The sequence below is a fragment of the Electrophorus electricus genome, chromosome 9 (genome assembly GCF_013358815.1).
Source record: "Electrophorus electricus isolate fEleEle1 chromosome 9, fEleEle1.pri, whole genome shotgun sequence".
Classification (NCBI taxonomy): domain Eukaryota; kingdom Metazoa; phylum Chordata; class Actinopteri; order Gymnotiformes; family Gymnotidae; genus Electrophorus; species Electrophorus electricus.
The window spans coordinates 3,746,430-3,761,996 of record NC_049543.1 but is presented as its reverse complement, the minus strand read 5'-3'; the positions used below and the strand labels follow the sequence as shown (position 1 = coordinate 3,761,996).

General features: G+C 38.9%; 1 protein-coding gene across 2 annotated transcripts; it reads left to right on the top strand.

Moving 5' to 3' along the window:
- Positions 1 to 595: 595 nt before the first annotated feature.
- Positions 596 to 7,213, top strand: lhfpl2b (LHFPL tetraspan subfamily member 2b). Of its 2 annotated transcripts, XM_027006210.2 has the most exons (4): positions 628 to 683; positions 1,560 to 1,676; positions 3,437 to 4,082; positions 5,839 to 7,213. In XM_027006210.2, the coding sequence occupies exons 3-4, from the start codon at positions 3,674 to 3,676 to the stop codon at positions 6,093 to 6,095; spliced, it is 666 nt and encodes a 221-aa protein (XP_026862011.1). In that variant the 5' UTR covers positions 628 to 683; positions 1,560 to 1,676; positions 3,437 to 3,673; the 3' UTR covers positions 6,096 to 7,213. The 2 variants fall into 2 exon arrangements, with proteins under 2 accessions (XP_026862010.1, XP_026862011.1); XM_027006209.2 differs by lacking the exon at positions 1,560 to 1,676 and having other exon boundaries at positions 596 to 683.
- Positions 7,214 to 15,567: the final 8,354 nt, after the last annotated feature.

The following is a 15,567-nucleotide window of genomic DNA, read 5'->3' as shown; positions in this document are numbered from 1 at the left end:
TAGAGAATCTTTCAACCCTTGTATAACGCAGCTGAATTTAAATTGTAATTCGTGTGAATAATAATGTTGTGACTAGATAGGCCCGATGCCAAGACCTTCTGCTGTAGTCATTACGATGGGTGTGATGGATCACACGCGTGACCCTCAACAAACTCATGCTGTTCAAATACTTGGGCTGTAATTCTTGCTCTGTATGTCAATGGAGGTTAAGGTCGACTTCCCCCACACTTTCCCATACAGGGCACATAGAGATGAGATTCACTTTCCAAAATAACAGTTTTCTTAAGTAAGTAAACATGTTAAGTAAACACAAGGTGTGAAAATGACTATCAAAGTTGAAAAGCTAGAAAGAGAGAATTTGAGTTAAGTTCGTGTTGCAATATATATATATATATATATATATATATATATATATATATATATATATATACACACACACACACACACACACACACACACACACACACACACACACACACAAATGCTTGAATTTGATTACCAAATAGGAATCTCAAGACAACTTTTGAGAGAGAGAGAGAGAGAGAGAGAGAGAGAGAGAGAGAGAGAGAGAGAGAGAGAGCGAGCGCAGTCCCTGGTGAAAACTTCCTGAATGACCACAGTGCTTTAGCGGAACAGTGGAACGACGAGGAGAGAAGAATGAACCTCTCGTCTATAACGCACAGGTCAGCATATGGTCTTTGCTCTAACTAATAAAACTATGCCCCGTAAATTCGCTTTCATTCATGTCATTTATAGAGAGACGCGTGGGGAATAGCGTTTTGTCTTTTGTATGTTCCAGGTCGCACTGGCAAATGTGCTTGCCATTCAAGGAAGTAAGATAGATTAGGTTACTAAGTGTAACGGGATATTCCTTTACATTTCCCCGCTATAATGGGAATATATAAGCATATATATATATATATATATATATATATATATATATATATATATATATATATATATATATATATGCTTGAAAGATTAGTTGATTTCTGCGTTGAAGAGCGTTGATCTACACCAAGATCCACAAAATTTGTAAAATCGTTAGACAGAACTCAGAGATAAGTTGTCATTAGAGCGTACTTGTACTCACACGTTCAGTCTTAAATGTTAAAATCCTGACATGTACTAATTCAGTACATCTAATTCAGCCATAGGAAAGCGCAGAGAGGCGTGTATTCAGCTTTAGCGTTGTACCGCCGCCTAACAATGGCTATTTTCTGTTGGGTAATGTCTAAATGCAGACCAGATTCGGGCTGTCACTAGACGGATTAAAGTGTTTTATTCTCGTACCTCCGGGTACCATAATTCCTGTTAAAGTAACGTTATTTTAACAGGAGTTACGGTACCCGGAGGTACTCTCTCGCGTGTTCTAGTAGAATGCTGAACAGGGAGTTTGGGGTATTAATTAATTATAATGTACACTAGGTACAAAGGCTTGTTGTGTTTTTTGTTAACAATTCCAGCTACTTTATTTAACCCAGGTCACTTGAAAGTTAATTGCTTTATTATATGGTTGTGATTGCAAATACATCAAGTGTGTTCTCTTATGAATGCAGTGAATCTTCTTTGGGAGTATGGAATTGTTTGAAACTTAATCACATCCCAAACATCCAAGGAATAACTAATGGGAGACATAAGCAAGGATTCCTGGGATCATGTGACCAGTCGCTGGGGTAACATTTGACCTATTAGACATTGAAACTCCATCTGTGGATATTACTAGGTCCTTTGATCCACTTTAGTGGGGGTTTGCAAGCTTTGTTATGCAATTTAAGGAACTCTCTGCGACCCCAGCAGGAGACATCATTGTCTCTTGCACCTCACAGCAACTTGAAATTGTGAAATTGTTCAGTGGCGTCCCTTATGGATCAGTCACTTTTGTCTTACTGCCCTTTATTTTAAGGACATCATGCACTCTTGATTTGATTAGACTGCACACACAAGTTTCCTTGTGTGTTTTCAAGTTTAGACACATTCAAGTGTCTGTCCAGGTAAACCGAGGACCACATGATTACGAACATTTGCTTTAGTTTTACACTAAGATGATTTCTTGGTGATGGCCTGTCCTGCTTACTTGCAATACTTGTAATGGCAAGATTTATTTTTACATGTCAAGCTTTATTTTATGATATTTAGATCATGAATAGAATAGAATAGAATAGAATAGAATAGAATAGAATAGAATAGAATAGAATGCTCTATTGTTGTTTTGCACCAGTGCAATGAAATTTAAGAATAGCTTACATATTGGAAGCAACCAAACAGACTTACAACACTTTAATCGTAAAACTGTACAAGATTCATATGCTTGTTTCAAGTTTCATAAATCTGTTGCAGTTATTCCAGTAGTATGAGCAGACCAGTAACCCCAGCGAGAGGTTCTACCTAATGTGAAAAATGAGTGACAGCCAGAAGTGTGACAGAAAACCCGTAAAGATTCATGTCACCCCCCTGGCGCCATTTAATGAAGTGGTCCTTTAATTACTAACTCTTAACAAATGCACATTCAGGTTTTTACTATGAAAAATAAGCCCCAATTGAGTTAAATAAAGGGCCTGTTCACTGTGTAAAGCTCCACTGTAAGAACACTCCACTGTCTCTGGTGAGCTCTGATGTAATTGTTGATGCAGAAAATATATCTGTGATAGCAAACCTCTACTTACTGTCATTTTGCGTATAGACTACCTTCATTCTGTTTCAATAAAAGTGTGAGTAAATTGAAGGTTCATATTCCATGTTATGCGCTTTCATGGTCTGTTATGATTGTATTATGACTAGCCTGGAATAGTTTCACTCCCTTTGCTAACAGCATTGGTTTCCCTTGTGCTTGCCCGCACAAGCTCAAAGCTATGCATATGTATTGCAGTCTTGCCATTGCTTATCAAAGTGAGAACCTGTCATAACTCAGGCATGAATGCTCTCTTCCCATCGTTACAGACACTTTTTGATGACTTGCTTAAGAACTACCTCTGTTCAGCTGCTTTTTCAGTAATTTGTAAGTGACTTTGGACAAATATGTATAGTTCCAAATTAAATATGCTTGGGTCTCACTCACCCAGATCTCCAGACAGCGGTGTTGCAAGGTTTAACTGGCACACTAACAATGGGGCCACTGTTTGGTGTTTCCAAATGCTATTTAGAAATTGTTCAAGACCTTCTTTACCAGCTTAGAAGAAACTTGGGGACACAATACTGCATTTTGAGAATACAAAATCATCAATTTCAAGATAAAATAAGACAGAAAGATTGTGTACCTAAGTGAAGGGTTTTAGGGGTCTCAGGCCTGTTGAAGTCGAAGGTGTGTGGTCAGTGGGGTTGAAGTGTTCTATGTTGGTTCAAAGACCTTGAGCAATTTATAAACACCAGAAAATGGTAGCCGAGACATGAACTTAATCAGAAAAACCCACATCTCTCTCTTGTTGTTTTTCTGTAGGTGTCCACTTTGTGTCTTCTCAGTTTGACAAATCCGCAATGAGTAATACTGTGCAGGCGTGCATTTTGTCATACCAGGCGTGGATCTTGTCTGGCACAAACTTCGGCTTTTGAAGAGGTCGCTATGAAAGTAACCCTGATAGCCTTCAATTGATATGCCTCAGAGGTGTCTTCCTGTTCAATCGAACTCAGCGTGATCAAGAACATCCGTCTGAAGCAACTTCGTGAGATCAGCAGCATGCGTCACGTCATCGTAACGTGCCGCTCGATGCTCTGGACCTTAATGAGTATCACAGTGGCATTCGCTGAGTTGGTGGCCTTCATGAGTGCAGATTGGCTAGTAGGGAGTCGATACCCCTCCCAGACAAATGCGTCACTTCCTGCATTGGCGGAACCTGCCCTGCCTACCCTCGGCCTCTACAGCCGCTGCACCCTGGTGGACCAACAGAAGATGTTCCAGTGTGGCCCTTATGCTACACACTTTACAGAGATTGCAAGTGGATTTTGGCAAGCCACCATTATATTCCTAGTTGTTGGAGTCTTCCTGTTGTCCGTAGTGGGATTTCTCTCAGTGTTTAGCATGTGTTTTCAGAGTATCTTTGGGAAAAGTATCTTTAATGTTTGCGGCCTACTTCAAGCTATCGCAGGTAAGAATAACAACAGGGTGTAATATTTTGTTTCCTTCACTATTACTTAAAGTTTTACTTTGTCTCAAAAAGTCTTGTCTGTATACCTTATTAGAACTGAGTGTCAGTGTACGGATTACACTGACATCGAGCCAATGGTAAATCTAAATATAAATGTTTGCAAATCCAAATGGTATTACCTACACTGGCAGAGCACCATCTCGCAATTAAAGACATTGATAAGATAATTGCTACCAAGTTAAACACAAAATGTTGCAAACCTTTAAAAGCAGTTACGGCTCTGCTCAGACCTGTGCTTTGAGATACGATTCCTGATAACGTAATGTGGTATGTCTCGTATTTCATCTTCCTAGCCCCTCTTAGGCCTCCAGTCTTCAGTTCAACTGCATAGACTAAAGACAGAAAAGTAGGGTGCATATTTAGGTCAGATGTTGAAGCCAATGCGTCCATAGGATACGGAGGCTGGCGCTCCTCTGATGTCTTCCATCCACCCTCAGAGACACAGCCTGGCCTGGGAAGCATAACTATCTGAGCCACTCTTCAGTAAATCATTCACTAGACCTTGATAAATCTATTAAACACACGAGTATTGTGGTTCAGTGGTGGCATACTGCATATATTAAACTACAGGTGTAGAAGCTGGGATGGCTTTTTTAACAGCTCCTTGAGTTACAGTAGACAGCATCGCCCTGCGGTGTGGTGAAAGTCAGAAAATTGCTGTCTCTGATTTCAGTGGTGAGTAAAGCATCTGGACCACATTGTCTGCTCCAGCACCACCTACCCCTCCACCCATGCTGCAGTCACTGTGTTATGCACTTTCTGTGGGGAAAGCAGGCAGTTCTTCAGCTCTGTACCCTTCCTGCCCAGTCCAGGCTTCTTGATATCAGCATATCAACAGTACATCGTCTCACGTCCATTATAAGGGAGGATTATTTACTAAAGGGGTTTCTGTTGAGACAGGAGAGCTGGGTTGCACTTTAACCTCAGTGAAAGATTTATGACAGTGGGGTTGAGCAATTCTTAAACCGCCGGAAGAATGGCTTCAGAGGCGGGTCTTTGCGTGCCCAATTTGATGATAGAGAGAAAATGCACACTGGGAGGAGCCTGTTTATTATGGCGGAGCCAGTCTTTTCATTTCTAGAGCTGTACCATGATGTCACTCTTTCAGGGCAAGAGCATGCCTAGATGATCACATCGAAGTACTTTTAAATAAGCTCTTTGGAAAAATCACTGAGATATTGATCAGGACGTGTGTCCTTTGATAAGCCTTCTTTATCTGAAAGGTTTTCCCCAGCAACCGTTCAAAAGATATCACAGTTCAAAGGATTTCTTGTGTTTTGTCAGCAACTGTGAGATCTTCGTTTGTACACATGTACTAGAAATGAAAGATGAGCAGCGTTACAAAACATGAATCACATCCACCATAAGAGGGAATAATTATTCATAGGCACCCTGTGCCTACAGTTCTAAGGTTACACACCCCAGTGATTTAATACAATGTCAATACACAAGATAATAACAAAGTATATGGGCTAACTGTGATATGGCAACGGTGATTGTAGAATAGAGTAGAATATACACATAAAAATGCACATGCAAGAAAATGTTTAAACACTGGGCTGTTCCTAAACACCTGGTCAAACCCACTTAACCTGCATGATGTGTCTCACTGTATTGATATATTCCTAGTAAATACATATGTATGTAGGTTCCTTATGCGTATGTAAAATGACCGGCCTTTTCCTCCTTGGTCCAGGTCTGTTCCTGATGCTGGGACTGATGCTCTACCCAGCGGGCTTTGCCTCTGAGAAGGTGAAGCAGTACTGTGGCCAAGATGCTTCTCCGTATAAATTGAGCAGTTGCTCCCTGGGCTGGGCCCTCTACACAGCTATAGGAGGAACCGTGGCCACTTTTGTTTGTGCCACGTTCTCTGCACAGGCTGAGATTGCCACCTCGAGTGACAATGTGCAGGATGAGATCGATGAAGGCAGGACACTCATCTGCGTGCTGTGAACGTGTCTAGTTAAAGGGAAAGCGGTTGTCCAGTGGTGACTTGCTTAGTCAACAGCTGTCGTGATGGGTCCTTAGGTCTGTGCTGCACATATGCACATACTGTTATGTGGAGATTTCTGTTTTATGCATTCCAACCTCTAATCAATTGGTATTTGTAGCAAAAACATGCAATTTCCAGCAAAGTTCTTTAGGCTTTCTTTTTGCATTTTTGATCACTATATTATTCCAAATCATTAAGTTTTTTATTGAACTGTTAACATAGTTTAGGAAATGCCAATTTCATTATTAATTTTCTTTTCTTTTTTTTATCCCTGATAGTTCACTTAATACTTATGTGTATAGATGTAGTTTGGGGGGATATGGGGGACGTGCCCCCCCCCCACAAAATTCCTGCCCACAGTACTCATATGTGTTATGTTGGGTGGTGTGAGCTTTGTCCCCACAAAGTTGACATGAAAGCTACGCCACTGCTTATGTGAGCCCTGCAATGTTTTGAGGCCTGTTGGACGCACTGGTAAGAAGAGAGTAAAGGCCTGTGTCTGTTGTTTAAGGTGCTATACACGAAATTCCATACTCTCCATAACTGACTGTCTAAGCCCAGGTGTTCACTTTTGTTTAGATGCAGATCACCTCAAGGACGTGGCCTGTAATTCACTCACTCACTCACTCACTCACTTACTCATGTTTAGTAGTCTCAACCAGAGGTGCTATATAAGAGCAGTGCATCACATCAGTTACACTGTGCATCCTCGTTAAGATGAAAAGGTGCTGTTTTATTTTAAATTTACAGTGCCTGTACCTGCCAAAGTAATAATGTATCTTAACTAAATCCTCATCTCTTTTCAGCTTAGCTTTGTGCTGCTTTTTAAAAGTTGCAATAGATACATGCAAGAAATATATATGTTGTTTGACCATTCACTCACATTTAATTAATCTCTGTTCTTATATCAAACTGCAGTAGATAAGTGGGTATTTTCATACTAAATTTCTCAACCTGTCAAAAATTTTGCTGTGGTTATTTCCCATAAATTTGTTATATTAACAAATGTTATTTTTATATTTGTGACTGTGCGTTACATTTACCATCCATTATGAAGTAAAACTCTGAATGAAAACACCATTTACTTTCTTTTCTTGTGTTTTGCATGTTTTGTTGTTTGCCAGAATTGTACAAAGCACAAGTCAGGAAGCAGGTTCAGGCAGCAGGAAATCCAGAATAAACTGCCAGGAGGATTGCTGGCTGTGTCCCTCGTCAGCACCACCTTAATAACAAATCTACAGCTCTTCAAAACACACAGTGCTAATATATCAAACTGGTCCCTGAAGTAAATTTAAAGTTGCAGAAAACACAACTGATTAGTCAAATTATATGAGAAGAGATGAACAATATAAATATAACAGATGTTACAAAAATTGACTGAAAATGGTGGGTAATGATGGCAGTAAGGCTCCACCCATAGTTGGGGTAAGACTGATCATGTGGGTTCTATAATAACTTGCTGTGATCACTGTGGTAAAGGGAGGAATTCTATGGGATTCCTCATACAGAAGGCTGGAATCCGATGGGAGAAGATTCCAGCCTTTTCCTTGCCAGGCTGTGTCCCGAGCTCGTAATTCCCTGTTCGGATCTGAAACGCACAACGGGCCTCTTCATCTTGCATGACCAGGTGATCAATTTATAATTAGGTTTACAGTGATTAATGTCTTTTCAATGAAGCAGCCTCATCCCTGATGAATGCATGTGGGACTTCCCACTTAAACCGCTGTCCAAACATGTATGGTTCCTGGGTTTGTCTCATTAGAGCCCCGTTTCCTGCTCAGAGCAATTAGATTTTCCCCTCCTAGACATATCTCAGCACTACGCTTGTATTCTCTTGCTGGCTTTCTACCAAACATTTATTTGTGAGGGTTTGGTGTTGCTATAATAGATATTACTGGTGATTGCCAATGGACTTGCTACCAGTTCTAAAGTAGCTTATTCATTAAGCAAACCAGTTAAGGGCTGTAGAGATAGCTGTAGATTACGTTTCTGCTGGGAAATGTTCAACATTGTTGCTTATATACTCCTATAAGAGTGCTGTTCATATGCTTTTAACATGACTAAGTTAAACAGCTCAGAACTTTTACACCTTGTCCCAGTGAAGGAAATGTTTTTGGTGTCAGGTAGAAACCTTAAAAAAGGTTTTGGACATGCCATCTTCTGAAAATCATATTATTCTCTTGTGCCATGAAGGAATGTGTTGTCTTTTGGTTGCTATTATCGCAGGTTTGCAAGTATTCCAGTATTCCAGTATTATCAAATGTCAGCATGATTGCAGAGACAAAAGGGAGCCTCATGAAGCTGTAATGGAAAAAATAGATTTTCTGTTTTTAAATGATCACACCCGAAGTCAGACATGGACAGTATCATATGTATTTGTAATATATATTTAATTACTTTTTGAGTGTCTTGTAATTTATATTAGATGAGATAAAAAGTAACTTCTTTTAAAATACTTTTAGGAGCTTTAAAACATACTTTAAAGAATATTGCGTATTGTCTTAATTCTTGAACACCCCCTTTGCAGTTATGTATTAAGTGCACATTCAGAGTGATAGGTGTAGTGGATTTCATTATTTTAGCCAGAATGCTATAATTCCAGACACTTTGAATAACTCAGTGATATTTTTTTTACAGGGTTCCTTTTTTTAAGTATTTCAACAGAGCATATGGACTTTGTAATCAGTTCATGTCATTCCTGAACTGTCGCTTTTATGATCACAAGAAAGTCATCTTACAGCAGTTAATTCTTGACTTTTTAGTCTAAAATAACTAAAGTGTACAGTGTATTTTGCAGGATTTTTTCCCATGAATTTATTAAATACAAATTGTGTTTATCTTTAATTATTACATTTTTTAAATAAGTATTTTATAATTTATTTTACTACACTTGCAGAAGGTGTATTTGTAATTTCATGTTTGCCCATCTCACACTACAATCATACAACCAAAGGTCTAATAATAAAGCACCTGTAGTTAAAGTCCCGCTGTAAAAAAAATTAAAAAAAAGATTCCACACGAGATACCTGCTTTAAGAACGGAAAGACTCTTTATTCCGACGTCATTTGTAGTAATGCAGTTCATCTAACACTAGAGGGCGCCTTTGTCAAGCTGTACAAAGCCCCTTGCATCCAAGGCTCGTGCACAGATGAAACAAGCTATAAATGTGATGAACATTTACGAGGTATTATACACAGTTACTGTCACATTCATTTTTCATTACACAATAAGCCACGGGAGAGTTTGAGTTTGTTACACGGAAGAATGATGGTTGATTGATCCCAGTGTGTAGGGCTTCACAGATGTTTGAATATTTTAAATTATGGCAAATTAGCTTGTATAACAAAGACTTGATAAAACAATGTATTGTACAAATATGAATCGTTTAGTATGTCTAATATAGAAATGATATTTAATTTTTGGAAATATATATAAAAAATGTATTTTCAAGTGCTGTTACCTACTTTAGATCAAATTTACAAATTATTTCAGAATACCAACTAGGCTATTACAATTGTATATCATCTACATTACATTTAAAGCATTTTGCAGATGCTCTTATCTAGAGCGACTTACATATTTTTCAGAATGACAGAACATATGCTCCATGGAAAATGAACCCAGGACCTTGCTACTGCTAGCACTACTAGCACCTTCTCTATGTGATGAGCTACAGGAGCTAAGTAGCAAGACAGCTGTCTGACTGCCTGCCTGCCTGCCTGCCTGTCTGTCTATTCATATAATATTTATGGTCTAGCAAGATGGGAGTTCCAGGACTGTAACAATGCTACAATCAATCCATTGTATGTAAATTCTACAACCAGGCAAGCTAAATGTAAAAAAAACCAAACAATAACAACAAAATGAATTGAAAAATAATTTGCATCGCTACAGTGTAAATTCCATGATATTAAAGCCACCTAACCTACTCCATTAACACTCTTTCCCCTGCTCAGTGGTACCACCATCTCTCTGCCGCCTGTTCTGACAAAATCTGCTTCCCACTTATCTTCCATTAATGGGCCCCAATCAGAATCTGTATGAATAATCAATGGATAGTCAACAGCCGGAATGAACTCTCCCGAAGGCGAGCATGAATCTTGCTAATGGCACACATCCCCAGGTTTTAATTAGGAATAATGCTCCGCTTGGGTATACAGGCTATCACATGGTTTGTTTGCCGCCGAATGTGAAAGGTAAACATGGAGGGGACAAAAAACCAGCCTAGTGTCATTTCCCTGAGGTGAGCATGGGCCAGTCCACGGGAAACAAGTGCTCGCACTAATGGCTAGTACATTAGTCTTCTTAAACACCTGGTCATGGCCATTTAGAAATGTTCATTAACTGCTAGTGCAGAGTGAAAGGGTGCGATAGTTCGTTCCTGCGCAATTACGCCAGTGAGGTTGACTGTTGACTCAAAGAGCACTTCACTGTTCAGCATTAGGCCAAGTGCTAAAAGCCAAACTCACAATTATTTACTTTTGATTGGACCCAGGAAAAGTGTAAGGCATTATCTAACCAGTTTACGAATGATCAGGTTGAGACAAGGAATAAAACTGTTAAAATAAATAGAAAGTTGTATCATGAAACATTTGATTTTGAAAAAATTCAGGAATTTTACTGGTGATTCAGGTTTAGGAATTTAGTCTTAGGCCTTTACCACAGAATGGAATACCAAAGAGCAATACATTGGACAACAACAACAACAACAATAACAACAACAACAATAACAACAACAAACCCTAGTGACCAAGGGAAATATCATTAAATGGAGGACAAAACTATTATTACTCTATTATTAGTGCTGTGTCGATGTGTAGTTTTCATCCTAGTACAGTCTAAATACTGAGGCGCCTCTACGCTGAGCTCTCTATAGTGATTGGCAGGCTGCACTGAACAGCAGACTATTGTTTTCGCGAATCTTGCTAATCCACCAGGTCGATGGATGAAAGCCAGGCAATCCTCTTCCTCCCTCTCCTCCTCGTCCTCCTCATTAGTAGCTATGACGACTACTACATAATTCAGAAAGGTTTAATCAGAAAACCCATTACTTTGACCAGTGTATATACATGTTAGGACACCTAAGATGTTATAGGTGAATATTATATAACCAATAAATAAACAAATATTTATATGAATATTTATAATGTGCAAAATATTTATAATGTATTTTATATTAATGAAAGTACACAATACAATAAAAAGTAATGCTAGATTTTTTTTTATTTTTTTTTTGTAGTTTACGAGAAGTTGAATGGAAATATTGTAGGACAGTTGGGAAAAGTTAGACTTGCACTTTAATATTTGAATTGAATATTATAACTTTTAACACACTGAATTTAGACAATTTAGACCTTCAGTTAGAATACAAAGACAATTCTTCTTTTTGGAGCAAACAATCTTATGCGGTGATAAACAGTTTTAAACACATTTTTTGAAAGTAAGAAGGCTCTTTTATATATATATATATATATATATACATATATATATATATATATATATATATATATATATATATATATATATATATATATATATATATGGGGGGGCAGCATGCAATAGTACACTAGATAGACTAGCATAGTATAATATTCATATATTAATTTCAAATTTTTTTTTTGCATATTCATGTAATCAGGTATAACATCTGTAATATCTGATAAAGTCCTCCAGAATGGTTTGCTGCAATTTTGCCCTTCTACCCTGATATTTTATGGCAATATATTAACCTGAGAGAGAATAGCACGTTTTGCCTCAGCAATGCATAATCAACATATGGGCTGTATATCCATAACCGCATGTGTGCTTAGAATCTCAAACACGGGTGGGCTTTGCTGTCCGCTGGATATTGATTTAACATCGGTGGTTATGGAGGAGGGGGTTGGGGGTGGGGGGGTGAGAGGGAAGAGAGAGTGTTTAGTGCGTAGTGTCAGCAGCAGTGGTGATGGTAGGGTGTGTATGTGTGTGCGCACGCACATGTGGGTATGGGTGTGTGCAGATGTTCCATTGTGATGGATCTATTATCCAGCTATTACAAGATAAATGAATGATCTCTCCTATTTTCCATGCCTCCAGAAAATTGAAATTGGAGGGTGGAGGTGGTGAGGTGTGTATGTGTTTGAATGAGGGGTGGTGGTGGTGATGGTTGGAGGGGTGCAACCATCCTAGCTGCATTATTAGGGTTGTTGGGATGGCCATTAATTTAAGGAAGGAGAGGAACTCAGGCAGCCACAGCCTGGTGTCTTTACATTATCAATCAAGCCTCAGCTTTGCAGAGATGACCATGCACTCTCAGGTTTACGCCAGCTTAATTAGAATTCATGGCAAAATATATGCAAGGAAGCATCCTGTAGCCCTCATCATTTCATGGAGAATTTATTGTTATTTGGCCAAGCATTTTGCTTAGAGTGATATTTCCTATTACCAGCCTGTCAGTTAATATAGCACACCAAATTCATGGTATGAGATATTACTTGTCTGGAGCTGCATCCTGGCCACAGATATGTAGAATGAGGTTTCAAGTGCAATTCAAGTACCAAGTTATACAGTTACAATGCATTTAATTAGATTTTAGACATTTGACATCACTCAGCAATATGCAATTAACAACAGTATGTACAGGTGGTTGAACTCAACAATTAGCTGATGAATAGAACAATCATTTGATGATGCTTTGCATTCTTTTGTGATGCACATCCAAACGTTAGTATTTATATTATCTGCTCAGAGATACGATGATCAGCAATTAAATGTGTACCACCCAAATGGTAAGGGGCATCAGAGTGTATTTCCCATAATTTACTGTCAAAGCTGGCATTGTGCGTGATAAATAGTGGACTGCAGTCGAAGCTGATTACACAGTGTACTAGAAGTGCAGTTCACTGTCAGTAAGAAGAGCGATTGACTTCCTATTTACATATTAATGAAAGGCAGTAAGAATATGCACAAGAAAAAAACACAGTATTCATAGGGCGCGGCATTTACAAATAAGGCTGATGCTGAGAAAAATTTAAATTAAACCTATTTAGATTAATAAATGGAATGGGCCCTTGGTAGACCACACAATTTGCATTTCCATTTTCAAATTAGAGTGGGTGACTCCTGAAGTAATGCGATGATGAGTCTCTAACTACTGCTGCTGAATTTTAGAGGAAGTTTGCAATAAGTATGTATATAATGACCTTCTGCATGATATGACATTTATCCTCAAAGTGGCACTCAAGAAAACTCACAATCAGGTTTCTGTTGCGTGGCACTGAAGGTAAGGAATACACTTCGGATGTACGAGCCTTGGATAAATAATTTTTCACCTCACAGCTTTTGGCAGTCAAATAGTGATCCACCCTGTGCTGGAAATGGAGGGACTTATTTGTTTTGATTTTGCCTGAGGTTCCTTTTATCACTTTCTTCCTCTGTCACCTTAAATCTACATCTACTGTCTGACTGAAAGCACACACAGAAAGATTTATATTTTAAAAAAAGAAGCTCTGAATGGATTCACTGTGCTCACGCAGTCTGCGGAAAATCATGCTGCCGTTTGGCTCGTTTGGCTCATTTATGCTAACAGATCTCTAGTCTGTAGGCAGGCGCGCGTCGGTTTTAGCCCTCGGTTCCTAAAAAGCAGCTGCCGGTGCATAATGACCCGCACAGAGAGAATCTGCCCAGTCTCTTTTTCATCGTGGATTTGATGGACGTCAAACCACTGTGAAAGTGCAGTAGATGGGAGCAATGTTCTGCGGTATATGCAAACTTATCAGGCCTAGTTTCAATGTGCTGCATCTCATTGGCTGCCTTATGTCCATGGGCATTTTAAAGGGAAAAAAAAATGCCAAAAGGAGACAAAGACAATAACTGAGTTCATGCTCAGGGTGCAGGCGATTATATCTTCTTAAGTGCTTTGGCAGTGATATGTGGTGTATATCAGTATATGTGGTAGACTGAACTCTTGGTTCTAGCTGTAAATGTGTGTGCGTGTGTGTGTGTGTGTGTGTGTGAGAGAGAGAGAGAGAGAGAGAGAGAGAGAGAGAGAGAGAGAGAGAGAAAGAGATTGGCCCAATGACAATTTTTCTAAACCTACCCTATACTTTACTTTTCAACCTCTAGAACAAGCCCCTGGTACCAATCACCATTTGTGCTGCAAGAGTTGACTTGATTTGCTGTCAATGACCTCCATTCCTTATTAGACTGCTTTGTGCCTCTGCACTGTGATGAGTCCTTCTCTTGCCTGCCTAATAGCCAGAAGCTATGTCCTGTGTGCCTCTCTCTCCCAGATACACAATAACCATCAAAGGTTCTGCTGGAGATGGTGGTACTGCCATCTGTGCCCTTAATTAGTCTTTGAAGAAGGCTGAATATTTCTGGTAAGCAAAGGGTTTTACTTTGCATTCCTACAATGCTCTAACTTCAAAGTTAGATACAAATGAAAATGCCTTGTATTCAAGCCTGTGCACCTCTGTCAGAGGAAAAAGGAAATTTATGGTTAGAATTCTGTAGACAAATGACATTTAGTTCATACGTATAAACTTGCGCGCACACACACACACACACACACACACACACACACACACACACACACACACACACACACACACACACACACACACACACACGCACACACGCACACTGACTGTGACCATTCTCTGTCACATAGCCATGGCCCCGATGATGCTCCTCGGCACCCAAATCTCCTATTACAGATGCTAATTATGCTATCTCACCCTGCTGCTTCCATAACCAACTCAGCATAATGCTCAAATTAAGGCTTTATTAATGTAAGTCAGCATCTAATGGTTTTAAAAATGATTTATATTGTTTTCCCTGATCTGAACAAATTAAATCTGTAGCTTTGATTAACACAGGCTTTTCATCAATGGAAAGTTTAAAAGCCTGTTACAGTCATATTTTCATCTTAAGTTCCACATCTGAAATTCCCAGGAAAGCAGAATAAACAATCATATGTTGAGAAATTTAAATAGGAAAATGGTTCAGCGGTAAGCTTTTTAAACACAAGACACTCTAACAGACATTATAATACAGATTTTAAAAGCTAAAGAATGAAGCTTTAAAAGCCTTATATTTTAATTTGTCTCTCTTATAGGGTAAATTAGAATGTGAGATAAACCAAATGGCTTTGTATATATGTTTTAAAAAACCCAACTAATGATATACCTTAGTAATTTTACTCATAGCTCCAATTTAATACCAAGGCAATTCCAAATACTTGCAGTCACTATTGCCATCAGTGCAGCTGTACACGTGTTTATGCTTTCTATGAAAACATCTGTAAGAAAATTTCAGAATTAGCTGGCAGTGAAATGTGACAATGCACATGAATTTTTCAGACAATTTTAAGTCATTCTGATATTTGATTACTGGGTGGCTGTGGAATAAGAGCATGCATAGTGAAATGTAATCCAGGCCACCTCTTCCCTA

Bases quoted from the DNA above. Each gene is read 5' to 3' on its own strand.
- lhfpl2b (XM_027006209.2), top strand. From the start codon at position 3,674: ATGCGTCACGTCATCGTAACGTGCCGCTCGATGCTCTGGACCTTAATG. The intron at 4,083-5,838 runs GTAAGAATAACA...TCCTTGGTCCAG, and splicing joins CCTACTTCAAGCTATCGCAG to GTCTGTTCCTGATGCTGGGA.